Genomic DNA, 12,508 nt, shown 5'->3' with positions numbered 1-12,508 from the left:
AGACTCAGGTACTCATTTAAAAATACACAGGTAAATTGACCAAAATAATCCATTCATGTTTCCCCGTCCATCTGTCTTTCTATTTCATCCATCATACTATTACAAAGAAGAAATAAAGAAAGATACTAAGCACTCCAAGTGTATGTCTATTCAAGGGTCTTTTTCAGTATATGTAGTCCTGTCCTTTGCAATAGAATGCCAATATTCACTGCCTGGAACACAGTCCTTGCATGTGTGGAGCGGCAAAATAATAAAAGGTGCCTTGAATAGAAAGCATTGGAAAGGGTCTGCTTTGAAATTGAGTCTCATCTAAAGAAGAAGAGTTCAAATATCCGCTCATGACCTCCTCAGAGTGGAACCACTTTGTCTTCTTAATGAGCCAATTGAGACGTTCCGTTTATTTCATACTTAAAGTTTCTTAAGTTGACCTGGAAACACGCCTGGAGAGAGAAAAGTCCAACCCAAACTTACTGTACATGAGCCTGTATATTGTTTAAAAACGATACATGTGTATTTTAGCTATTTTAATATGTTCCTTTGGACGCATAATTGATCAATGGCTTTGTGAATTGAGTTCGACATACATGAACAAAAATGGACTTACCATTGCAACTCTTTCCCGAGTCTCTCGGAAGCATCTTCCGGAAGCACTTTGTACATGTCATTTTCTTCCAAACGCCTCTTGAACCCAATCCTAAACAAGGGATTCAGCCAACTGTGGGTGAATAGAAATGAAGAAGTATTAACCTTCTTTACATTCATCTATATTGAGCTTTGATTGTCAAAGAGGTTTTTTACAGCAGCCAATCAGAATGAAAAACACTGACACAGGCGTCCATTTCTGTTTTCTAATTTTAATTCTCGTTGACAACTTGTCAGGTTAACTGGCTGCCAAGTTGCTTTCACTGAAGTATGGATGCTCCTTTTATCACATCCAACAAACAGCCACCATGTCGCACACAGCGCTCTATTCACGTGGTGCCAAACTCTGCACTCACTGCAGGAAGGTTTCCTTACCAGAAGAAAATCTTTGAGAAGAGATTAGCCCTGGCCAACGGATTATCCTTCTCGTCTTTGTGCAAAGGTTCCATGCCCTGAACAGTGGAGCAACGCGTCCTCTCCAGACACGGCGGTGATGTTTCGGTGAAGTACACACACCACACATAGCAACGGCACAATCAATGTCAACTCTCAATCCACTCTCAAATCCAGGAGAGGATGATGGGAGATTTGCTTCAAGGTGAGTGACATAATGCCGCCCTCTGTTCGCTAAAGTAGGAACATACACCATCTTCTCTTAAGATAGACGAGCCACCGAGCTTGTAGGCCATCTTGAAAGGGACGACTAATCCGTTCACTTCTGACTTCAACTGCCAGCTTTATAAGTGTCAGGCTCGAAGTGGAGGACCCCTCCTCCAGCACCAAATAGTCACACCGGACATGGATGTATCATCTGTCCGGGGCATGTTTCAGGTGCATTGCTTGGAAACAGAAGGGTTTGAGTGTTTCAAGGGTGGTTTGGCTGATTTCATGACGCTTCACAGGCTCATAGATCTACTGAATCCATGGAATTGTCAGTTTTGGTTGTTTTATCTTATCACGTATCACTGTTATTGTGCACACTCCCTCTTTAAGCTACATTCTGGCCTTTTATGTGGTTTATAGGAAAGGGTTCTGGTACGAGTATCAAAGCCTTTTATAGCACCTGCTTTCTGAGGCTCTGATATAAAGCAACTTCACATACCACGATTCATTCTTAAGTATGGGTTGTGTTTATGTTCTAAACATATGTTTTGTAGATTTATAGAAGGCCTTTGCGTTGTGGCTCTTCTTCTGGTTTGCTCATATGTGTCTCCCCTAACCGAGAAGCTGGGATACTTGGATTAAAAATGTATGAGTAGTAACTCCTGTGTGTATCATTAGAATAACAGAACTAACAGAAAGTATACATATAGTTCTACCTTACCTTACCTTACCTTACATGGTTTCCCTATCAAGAAAACATGAAGGACGTGTACATATCCAATCTTAAATGAAACTATTTTGGATGTTATCACTATATTTGTGCTGACAAATGTACCTTTAGTTGCACCAGACATTCAGATACATAAATAAATTGAATAAAACAAGGTTGGTCTCGTCATTTTTAGTTTTTAGTCATCCTCTCTGAGTCAAAACTTCGGTCAATGATTTCTTCCATTTTTTGTTGGAAACAATTAGTGCACTTCTTTATGGACTTTGACCAAAGCTCTGAAGGATGATTTATTACCGATACCTGGTCTTGTTTTTGAGAAGGCTTTTCTTTTTTTCTAAAACAACAAAGATGTAATCACTAACCACACACGTTACACCTTGACTATTTCACCGCTGCTCATCCTTGACCGTGAGAGATGTTCGCTCTGTAAATGATCTCAGTGAAACACATGTCCTCAGTGTAATTGGCGTTTCTGGATGGATTTTTATTCCTTCTCTTTTATCTTAAACGTCGGGATCTGATGTCTGGCCTGCAGATCGTGGCCTTCCTGGGGGGCCTGGGCGGACTGGGAGCCACCATTGCTGCCACAGTGTCGAACGAATGGAGGGCCACCAGTCGGGCCTCATCGGTCATCACGGCCACTTGGATCCTTCAGGGCCTGTGGAACAACTGTGCCGGGAACGCCATCGGAGCGCTGCATTGCCGACCACATCACACGATCTTCGCACTAGAAGGTAAGGGAACATTAACGTAGGTGTGCGAGTATATGGATATAAATGACACGATGAATTTTTCAAGAATCAATTAACAAATAAAAACTGAAAAACCTACTACCCGCTATATAAATAAATATTACTTACTTACTTACTTACTTACTTACCTACCTAAATATGAACGTACTATTTCTTATTAGGGATCGCACACGTGTTCTGTTAAAGGGGTGACATTGCTGAGCCCTACTTTGTCAAAAGATATGTTTTCACAAATAGAAATTACTACATTATGTGAAATGCTAAATGTCATTATTGAATCTTAAATAATCTTTAATAGTTTTCTAATAGTGTATAATATTGTTAATAATATTCCTCTTTAAATTATATTTATTTAAAATGTTGCAGGTTAAAGTTTTAAATGTTTAATCATGTAGTATATTTCATGATTGTTCCTAATCAAGCTATACATCTGTTTAGAGATACATATATTACAATTAAAATGTGGTTTTAATAATGCATCCATTTTTTATTTTGTGAAATTGAGTTTCTAATGTTTAAAAGAATATTATTTAGGTAAAACTTAATATATACATTTTGTATGTACCATCAAATGATATCTTTACGTAGATCTTTAGAAAAATCAAGATTTTTTTTAAAATATTTATTTCCTGAAATAATATCGATTATTATCTATTTAACGTTGAAGATGTTAGACCGTTAGATGGCGCTACAATGTTATCATATCACCAACATTCATACACGAGTGTGACCTCCAGAGATTTGCCGATGATATAATTAGGGACTTTTTGGTCATGAAACACAGGATGCTGTTAATTAGTAATAAAGTTTCTTGTGAGTAATTTATGACGAGAGCAGGTGACATTAAACACACACAACACCCCTGGGTTAACACTTTGTTAACACCAGAAAGGAAGTATCAAGACAACCACATATGTTTTTTTCTTTCTTTATTGTGACACCAGTCTAAGATGCTTTGGGCTGAATATGTAAATATTTGTGTGTTAAATGTGGCAATAAATTATAAGAAGTGGGCCCGTTTCTTGTTTTATCTTACTGGTAATTAAAAAATACTCATGTTTAAATCACATACTCACAGTTTTAATACATGAGTCATAGGTCTTCAAACTTTACCAAACCAATCATCACAGCAAATGTAAAAACAAACATTTTACATATTGCTGCTTTAAATATCCCTGTTTGACCTATTTCTCCACCTTTCCTGCTACTACTGACTTTCACTCCCCTTCTGAACTGCTTCTTAAAAACTTTGAGTCATCAGCAAACATCATCGTCCATTGTTTTAATTGCCATTTTTAAAATCCAAAAAAGATTTAAATTCTGGAAAAGATTTGCAAAAAATACTCTTACCATCTATCTTTCCTTCTTTTTGTCATCTTTTATCACCGTCAGACATAACCAAGTTATCATATTTTACTTCCTAAGCGTACCTGGTGATTAAAAAGGTAAACATAAAAGGTCTCGATCATAAGCTCCCGGAAACATGTATGACATATGCAAGTATGGAATATGGGCTGCTTTTTGATTCTGATCTGAATGAGACTGATAGACAGATGAGGTTTCATCTAACATTTCTGAGGCAGAAATATGACACTCTCTTATCTATAATATTTGGTCATTTCTACAATACCTCACATTATTTTTGCCATCCACTGAATTCTGAAAATGACCTACTAATGATTATGACGCCTCATGAAACAGTGTCTTGTCGCCAACTAGATTCTCTTAAAGATTTCTCACAACTATTTGAATAAAACCTGATCATTTTTAACTGCCACCTACTGTGATCTGAAAACTGCATTCTGTGACTTGAAGCTCACTATATGGAACAATCAAAACCCATAAAGGACAGTGAAACTCAATGTCATTGAGAGTAAACACAGTGTCATGGAATCAGATACAGTTTAAAGAGTAACCAGAGTTGCTTGTTTTTCTTCAAAGATTTAACATTAGATTTGGTCTTTAACTTGCCAAAGTGTGACACATGACCAGACCCCTCCTTCAGAAACACAAAGTCCGAAGAAAATTAGCATCACCTGCAATCCATTGAACTCGCCCGAGCAGAGCCCGACCACATTTTCATGGAGCCGTAGAAACATTAATCTATTTCAGTCCCACCAACTTAATTAACAGCCACAGTTGCGCGAACGTGTCGACCCTGCGGTTGGAGCACAATGTTTCAGCAGATACTAGCCTTTATCTTAGCCACCTCTGGATGGGTGCTGGTGTCCTCCACCATACCCACGGACTACTGGAAGGTGTCTTCTCTTGACGGGACGGTCATCACGACCGCAACCTACTGGTCTAACCTGTGGAAGACCTGTGTGACCGACTCAACGGGGGTCTCAAACTGCAAGGACTTTCCCTCGATGCTGGCGTTGGATGGTCAGCGTTTGATTCTTTCTGAATTCTTTCTGTTTCATTGTTGATTTAAATGAGTGATTATGTGGATCTTAATTTGGAAGTGAAAGTCGTTACTTGAGTCCTTACTTTGAAGGTGTCAATGTTTAGCTCCGGTGTTCACAGCTCGACCGCAATAAATTAGATTTAAATGGACCCTCAGGCGGTTTCTGTCACGGTCCACTCTCTCAGAGGTTAACTCACAAGGTAATGCGCTCACCTTTCACTCAAAAGAACCGTAAACTTACACGAAGCAAATTAATTTCTGGCTCTCCTGACAAATTGTTTTCCATGGTTTGGTTGTTAAGCCGTCACTTGACAATGACTTACTGACCTTGCAAATGCCAAACACTCCAGCCGGGTTGACCTTTTTTTGTTTTGTTTCTATTTGCATTTTTGCAGGTTACATTCAAGCGTGCAGAGGGTTGATGATTGCAGCCGTCTGTCTGGGATTCTTTGGAACCGCCTTCGCTCTAGTCGGGATGAAATGCACCAAAATTGGTGGCACAGACAACAGTAAAGCTAAGATCGCATGCTTCGCTGGCGCAAACTTTATTCTAAGTGGTAAGTGAATGTTTGTCTCTTTAATGTATTGATTTCTGACCCATGTGGGAGACAATTTATTTTACCTAAACTTCGACAAGGACGTTAAGTTAGTGATTATATTTGTACCTAAAAATTAGGTGACCAAAAAGTGTCATTTTGGTATAGTGATGTGTTAAAGGGGGCTGATATGGCAACTGATGCTGTATCATGATTCAGTTTGAAAGACACTAGATGACACTTAAACCCAGTTTCCAGGGTAAAAGGTAGCGCAAAGCCAAAGATAATACACCAGAGAACGCCATCTAGTGGCTTTTTTTAAATGAAGACACAAAAACATAACCCATCACTAGTAAGTGGCAAAAGCGCCTTACAGAAAGACGACTTCTGATTCTTCTGAAAAGGGAATAAGTGGTAGGACATACGACATCTGTTGGGCTCTGAGAAATAGATGCTTTGTCATTAACTTTATAAGGTAGAAGTTTCCTGTAATCGTAATGTACATGTTACTTTCTGTCTACCTGTTATATCACATACTGTTTTTTTGCTTTCCAGGCCTCTGCTCACTCTCGGCATGCTCTCTGTACGCACACCGGATAACATCAGATTTTTTCGATCCGATGTTTGTGGCCCAGAAGTAAGACTCACCTCCGATTGTAAACACCGAAGCATATGAAACTGACCGTCTTATTTCTACAGGTATGAGTTGGGAGCGGCGCTCTTCATCGGCTGGGCCGGCTCGGTCCTCTGCATCCTTGGAGGAATCATGCTCTGCTTTTCTATCTCCTGCTCCTCTACAAAGACGTATGTAGAGACTGCGCTTGATCACATCATACCTCAGAGCTAACAACCTTTTCCTCAACAGTCGCGTGAACTACATCTACAGAGGTGCTGCTTCACCTTCTCACATCTCCTCGTACCACAGAGGACATCCAAAACCAAATGGCCAGAGGCCTCCTCCGGACTACAGCAACGCCTCCAGGGCTCCGCACTTTGATAAGAATGCATACGTATAAGAATGCGCTCCAGTGTTTGTCATTCAACTATGTACTAAACAGGTGTGGTTAAACCATCGTGACACTCAGGCAAGGGGCCAGATGAAAGGTCAGGTCAATTCACGCCCATTTGAGCAATTACAGCCCATACCTAACGAAAGGATGGACTGAAACCTGAAGTCTGCCTTTGTCCCTACAAACTATAAATTCTCTTAAATATGATGATTTTATTTATTATATTCCGGGCAGGGTACAATTTGAATGAAATGGAATTTTCCATCAAGAGTTATTTCATTCAGAAGTTCAAATAAAAGCTCTTCTATCTTTAGCAAGTTTAATCTACATTGATAACCTTTTCAGGGAGGACCGACATGTGAGGTATTTATGCATTAGCATCAATATCGAGCTCTACTTTGTTGTGATCTTGTCATGAAAAGGTTCTGTGACACAGTATGATGTTTTGAATAATACAATGGAGGCCATGGGCCACATTAGATGTATTCAAGGGCTGCAAATGGCCCCCGACCCTGACTTTGGATATGCCTGTTTTACACCTTTTCTGTGTATTTTTTATCACTTTGTACTCTCACGGTAATGTCAATGTTTGTATATGTTTATTGCAAGTTAGTGTTTTTACATAAATATCTACTGCAAATAAAGTTCAGGTGGAGATCAAGTACTGTGGGTTCTTGTTGACAACTGATGGATCAGTGTCGCGTCTTCAGTCATGTAGAAAGTAAATGAGTAAGTAAGTAATTTGTATATGTAAAGCATCTTTTGAGAAAGAAAAGCAGAGCTTGAAGCAGGTGGACTCTCAGGATTTTTCTGCAGGTGCCTGGTCCATTTTTTTTGTACGCCTACTTTGGTGAGGGGCGCAGCTTATTGTCTGGCGGCTCTATTATTACATTTTATATTGAATTAAAAGGGCTTCAAATTTAAAGTTATGAATTTAAAAGGCCACGAATGAAAACATAATGAAATAACCAAATGTCAATGCACACGGGATAACATCAGAATCTTCGACCCCTTGTTTGTTGCACAAATAACCATTACTCACTTAGTACTTCCTCTAAAAAGACGTAAGTAGACGGTTGTGCTTTAACATATCATACCTTGAATCTAACAACCTTTTTACTTGGCTGCCATAAATACATATACAGTGGCGGAGGTCGTTCACCTTGAGCCCTGAGACAACACAAGTGATACCACAAACACATCACTCATAAAGTGAGTGGGCTAAAAAGATTTAGTGGATGGGTCTCTCAGCTAACACGTGTACAACACAGTTCCTGCTTGAATCTTTTGACATCAGAGACCAGTGAGTGAACGTGAGATGTCGTGTAAGATTTTTAAGACCCCAGAAATACCTTAATTGACGTGGCAGTGATTCGATGCACTCACCTGATCATCAATGCGTCCATGATTGGAAGTACGATCAGGTAGCTCGATACTCTTTTGGTTTTGTCTGTTAGCACTGTTTTTTTTTTATAATAAATAAATAAAAATAATCTATATATCTTATAATCTAATATTTATTTTTTAAATATTCCAATTAAAATATCAAACGTGTTCAAGCTGGGTGGAATGTGTGGTGAAAAGAGTCAGGGGTAATGTGTGATAAAAGAGTATCAGCCAGAATGAAAGGAAAGATATACAAGACAATATACAGCCATGCTGTATGTTTTAGAGACAGTGGCACTGAGGATAAAAGGCAGGAAGCAGAGCTGGAGGTATCAGAGCTGGAGTGACGAAGATGGATAGGATTGGGAATGAGTTGATCAGAGGAACATGTTTTGGAGATAAGATCAGAGATGCCAGAATGAGATGGTTTGGTCATGTACAGAGGAGGTATAGTGAGTATATCGGTAGAAGGATGCTGGGGTTGGAACTGCCAGGCAGGAGGTCTAGAGGAAGACCGAAGAGAAGGTTTATGGATGGAGTGAAAGAGGACATGAAGTTGGTTGGTGTGAGAGAGGGGGATACAGAGAACAGGGTTAGATGGAGGAGGTTGATTCACTAAGGCGACCCCTGAAGGGAGCAGCCAAAAGGAAAAGAAGAAAATATCAAACTCTATGTCTTGATAAAAAATGTAATTCATTTTATAAAACGTTCGAATTTTTTTTTCAATTTTTTCAAGAAAAAAAGATCAACCGTTCAATATTCTGATGTCACTGATCTACTTCCATGCGCATTAATTTTATCAATTTTAATATTTTTTTCATAATTTGTGTTTTCACTTATTGACTGATATGTTTGTTTGAGTGATCGTGAATACAATGAAACGAGGATGTGTTACCCTGTTCTCCACTAGAGGGAGCTAGTACTGCATCTCTCTCCTCACTGGACTATCCTTGTCACTTTACTGTTACGTGTTGGGGATTTTCTAGGTATTCTTTTGGGGTTTTTAGTCATTGAAATTGCTCACACTTAAAAGTGACCTTGTTGAAAGGTCACTTTTAAGTGTGTTTGCAGCTGCTGTGGTAGGTCTTGTGAAACAACACAACTCATTTTCTTACTCAAATAAATTCACTTTCTCAACTCGAAAACACAGTTCAAGCCGCACTTGCTTTGCATATGTCATATCCACTCGGTCCCTCTCTGTAAACTAATCCTTGACTTGCACATGCTACACATCATTTTAAATTCCTTAAACGCTTCTTTATTGTTTCTTATTTATATTGTAATGGTAGTGCTGGTAGCTAATGTAAATAAAGATATGGTTTATTAAGAGTTATTTGTCACATATTGATCGTATTACCATCATTTACATCAAAGTTTTCATACAGACCCATATTTGGTGGTAGGGGTGGGTCTCTACTAGCTAGTAGAACCCAGAGGAAGACTGGATGGGAGTGGTGATGGTGGCACACTCCTCTGTGTTTACACCAAACACTGACACAGCGCCGGCCAAACCCACACAAACACTGGACTCCTGCTGATATGGACTGAGGAGCAACTCAACACTGACAGTGATCGCAGAAAGACTCGTACAACATGAATAAAAGACTGGTTCAGGTGTTCGGCTTTTTGATCACTTCGCTGGGATGGCTGTTCATCCTCTGCACCATGGCTATGGACTTCTGGAGGATCAGCCAACTAGGAGGCCAGGGAGGATCGTTCATCATCAAGGTGGCCTGGTACTGGTCCAACCTCTGGAAGGACTGTTTCACCGACTCCACTGCCGTCACCAACTGCCGGGACTTCCCTGTGCTCTGGAGCGTCACTCGTGAGTATTCAGGACATTTGGTGAAACTTCTTGTGTCCGGTCCATTTAATGAGTTCTGGAAAATGAATATAAACATTATAAGTCTAAGTGTATTTAATGTTATTGTTATTAAACTACTATCTACAACAAGTCTAGAAAGGCATTAAAATAACTAGCAGGTGACTAACTTTAAACTAAGGAATTGTTCATTTAATTTTTCGAGTAATAGCTCTTGATCCTATCTTTTTTTAAATTTAAATAATGTTTTACTATTTGAGAATTCATCTTTCATCTTTTTTTAACATACCACCCCATAACACGAACATGTTCTGGCCACCTCAAACACACGATTTACCAACCTGTAACAATTTGTATCTTCGTATATTTTCATAATAGTTAAAATTCTATTTAATTTTTAACATCAAATGACGATAAAACATTCAGCAATTATGTCTAAAATGGAGATCCTTGTACAGGTTGGAACTGATGAACTGATTCGCAGTCACAGCCTCCCCTAAAAGATAAAATTAAATCGGATACATGTCTTTCATAATGTGATACATAATGTGAGTGTCTTAAAAATGGCTTCTACCTAATGAATGTTCATTTTAAATACATAGTGGGAAAGATAGTTTGGTCGTATGAACAACTCAAATCAAAATAATTCCCATAAAAGTTCATTATTATCCTAAGGGCTCCTCTTCATCTAATAACAGAACATTTTGTAATTATTTCCCTCTCGTAAATCTAAGTTTAGGAAAGGCTAAAAGTAAAAATGAAGGTTGAGAGTAAGACACCAAACTTTGTCAAGTTAAGCTGTCTCCTTTCTTGCTGGGTTTTTTTTGCAAGAGACAGTGGAAAGAAATGGACGACCTCCAATAAGCAGCGATACATGTCTCTCTCTTCCAGCGTTCGTCCAGGGTGTGCGAGGTTTGCTAATGTGCGGCTTGACTTTTGGCTTTTTCGCTGTCGTCTTCTGCTTCTTGGGGATGGAGTGTACCTTCATCGGCGGTGGGGAACAAACCAAGGACAGGCTGCTGTTCGCAGGAGCTGTCTTTCATGTTGCTGGAGGTAAGCAAACGAAACTCTTTGTACAAATGTCAAAAATGTTTTGCCCTCATTGACTTTCACTCTCAACGAAACCACTCAGGGATCGCAGACATCGCTGGCTACTGCTTATACATCAACAGAGTGGCCAGAAATGCGTTTTCTCAGAATCTTGCACCGGGACTTTTAAGGTACAAGTAAAACACACATAGTTTAATCCATTTAATTTTGGTTGTAGAGTTTTTCATTACTGCTCAACTTCATGAGTGAACAAAAGGGAAGCCCAAATTAAAATGGGGAATGCACAAGAGATCTCGGCCAGAAACAAAAGGAGATGATGGTAAAGTAATGCATACACAGAATATAGAGAAGGACAAGGCATACTTGGGCAAAAAAGGCAGTAATTGACCAAATTTCCAAATCACCCCAGGAGAGTATCTCCTTATAGAAGACATATGAGTATCAACTAGGTTTCATGAAGGTGTGGTGTTATAGCAGTGCCCCGGAAAATTGGAAGTGAATGGCATAATCAATACTGTTGGGGAAACATCCTTTCCAGAGTCCCCTTTGGCCATTAACTGTTTCAAGTTTTAAATTTTTGTCCCCATTGATCAACACTTGCCTAAAGTCCGTTGCTATTCTGTTGGCTGAACCTCACTTTGCATGGCTCACGTTCAACATGTACTTGTCTAAACTAATTCTAATACTTTCAAAAGGTATGATCTTGGACCTCCCATCTTCCTTGGAATTGTCGGGTGTTTCCTCATCTATCTCGGCGCGATTATGTACGCCATCACTGTCTATCGAGTTGTCATCCCTAAAAGGTATAAATCATTCACACGCTCTGCTTCTTCCTAACTCAAATTGCATCATGATTCATACGAGTATGTTTTCACAGTAAAGTTGTCTACGCCTATGGAACACGCACATACATGTCCCCTCGCACCAGAGGAAGACCCTTGTACTCTGGCTACTACAGATCCTCTAGGCAGTACGACTATTACATGGATTCCAAAAGATCCAGCAGCTCCAGGATTTCCAAGCTTTCTCTCACCTCGCCAGCAAAGATATCTGAAAGAGACGCTTTTGTCTGACTCCCTGTGTGTTTGTTACATCCCATGTTAAGGTTAGAGACATGTGATGCTGTGCACCAATCCACTTTTTGCTCTTTTGAAATGATTGAATTGATCATGTCGTCTGTTTACTCCCATATAATAAAACTTTTGTACCAAAGTCTTCTGATCTTAAATCGTGTAAAAAAGTACTATCACAATGTATTCCTTTTGAAAATGTTTGTACACAATAGCACTTGTTAGTTATTTGGGCCAAATACGGCCCATGCAAACCCTCTTGAGGTCAAGGTCAAAGTAGAAATTAAATTAGTAGTATTAGTATCCTCATATTGTACTCAGCTTCTCTGAAGTTCACAGCGGCAGAACTCTTAGTTAAAAGGAATATACATCCCTCGACCCAGAAAGCCTAAAGCATTCCTCGAGGAATACCCAAGGAAACAGAGGCTTTGACTGCAATAACTCAATTGGAAACAAACTATTGGAAAATCCTACACCTCAGAAACCACATAGAAAACTCA

General features: G+C 39.3%; 3 protein-coding genes across 4 annotated transcripts in view; 2 read left to right on the top strand and 1 right to left on the bottom strand.

Annotated features, from left to right (window-relative positions):
• The window catches only part of LOC148068725 (ATP-binding cassette sub-family C member 4-like), a 37,401-nt gene extending 35,878 nt beyond the window's left edge, over positions 1–1,523 (bottom strand). Inside the window, exons 1-2 of the mRNA XM_087803810.1 lie at positions 1,018–1,523; positions 605–715 (exon numbers count right to left, since the gene is read on the bottom strand). Of these exons, the coding sequence (XP_087659936.1) occupies positions 605–715; positions 1,018–1,091 (185 nt within the window). The 5' untranslated portion in view covers positions 1,092–1,523. The remainder of the gene's footprint in view (positions 1–604; positions 716–1,017) is intronic.
• Positions 1,524–2,470: 947 nt separating this feature from the next.
• Positions 2,471–7,341, top strand: LOC148068724 (claudin-10-like). Of its 2 annotated transcripts, none has more exons than XM_087803818.1 (5): positions 2,471–2,709; positions 5,530–5,691; positions 6,226–6,307; positions 6,370–6,474; positions 6,536–7,341. In XM_087803818.1, the coding sequence occupies exons 1-5, from the start codon at positions 2,496–2,498 to the stop codon at positions 6,684–6,686; spliced, it is 714 nt and encodes a 237-aa protein (XP_087659944.1). In that variant the 5' UTR covers positions 2,471–2,495; the 3' UTR covers positions 6,687–7,341. The 2 variants fall into 2 exon arrangements, with proteins under 2 accessions (XP_087659944.1, XP_087659945.1); XM_087803819.1 differs by lacking the exon at positions 2,471–2,709 and adding an exon at positions 4,800–5,112.
• Positions 7,342–9,595: 2,254 nt separating this feature from the next.
• On the top strand, positions 9,596–12,137 carry LOC148068723 (claudin-10-like). The gene is made up of 5 exons (XM_087803816.1): positions 9,596–9,891; positions 10,780–10,941; positions 11,021–11,108; positions 11,634–11,741; positions 11,816–12,137. Exons 1-5 carry the CDS (start codon positions 9,660–9,662, stop codon positions 12,009–12,011), a joined length of 786 nt encoding a protein of 261 aa, XP_087659942.1. The 5' UTR covers positions 9,596–9,659; the 3' UTR covers positions 12,012–12,137.
• Positions 12,138–12,508: the final 371 nt, after the last annotated feature.

The sequence above is a fragment of the Callionymus lyra genome, chromosome 12, assembly GCF_982586985.1.
Source record: "Callionymus lyra chromosome 12, fCalLyr1.hap1.1, whole genome shotgun sequence".
Classification (NCBI taxonomy): domain Eukaryota; kingdom Metazoa; phylum Chordata; class Actinopteri; order Syngnathiformes; family Callionymidae; genus Callionymus; species Callionymus lyra.
Note: the sequence above shows the minus strand (reverse complement) of the source record. Positions and strands in the feature narration are given on the sequence as shown.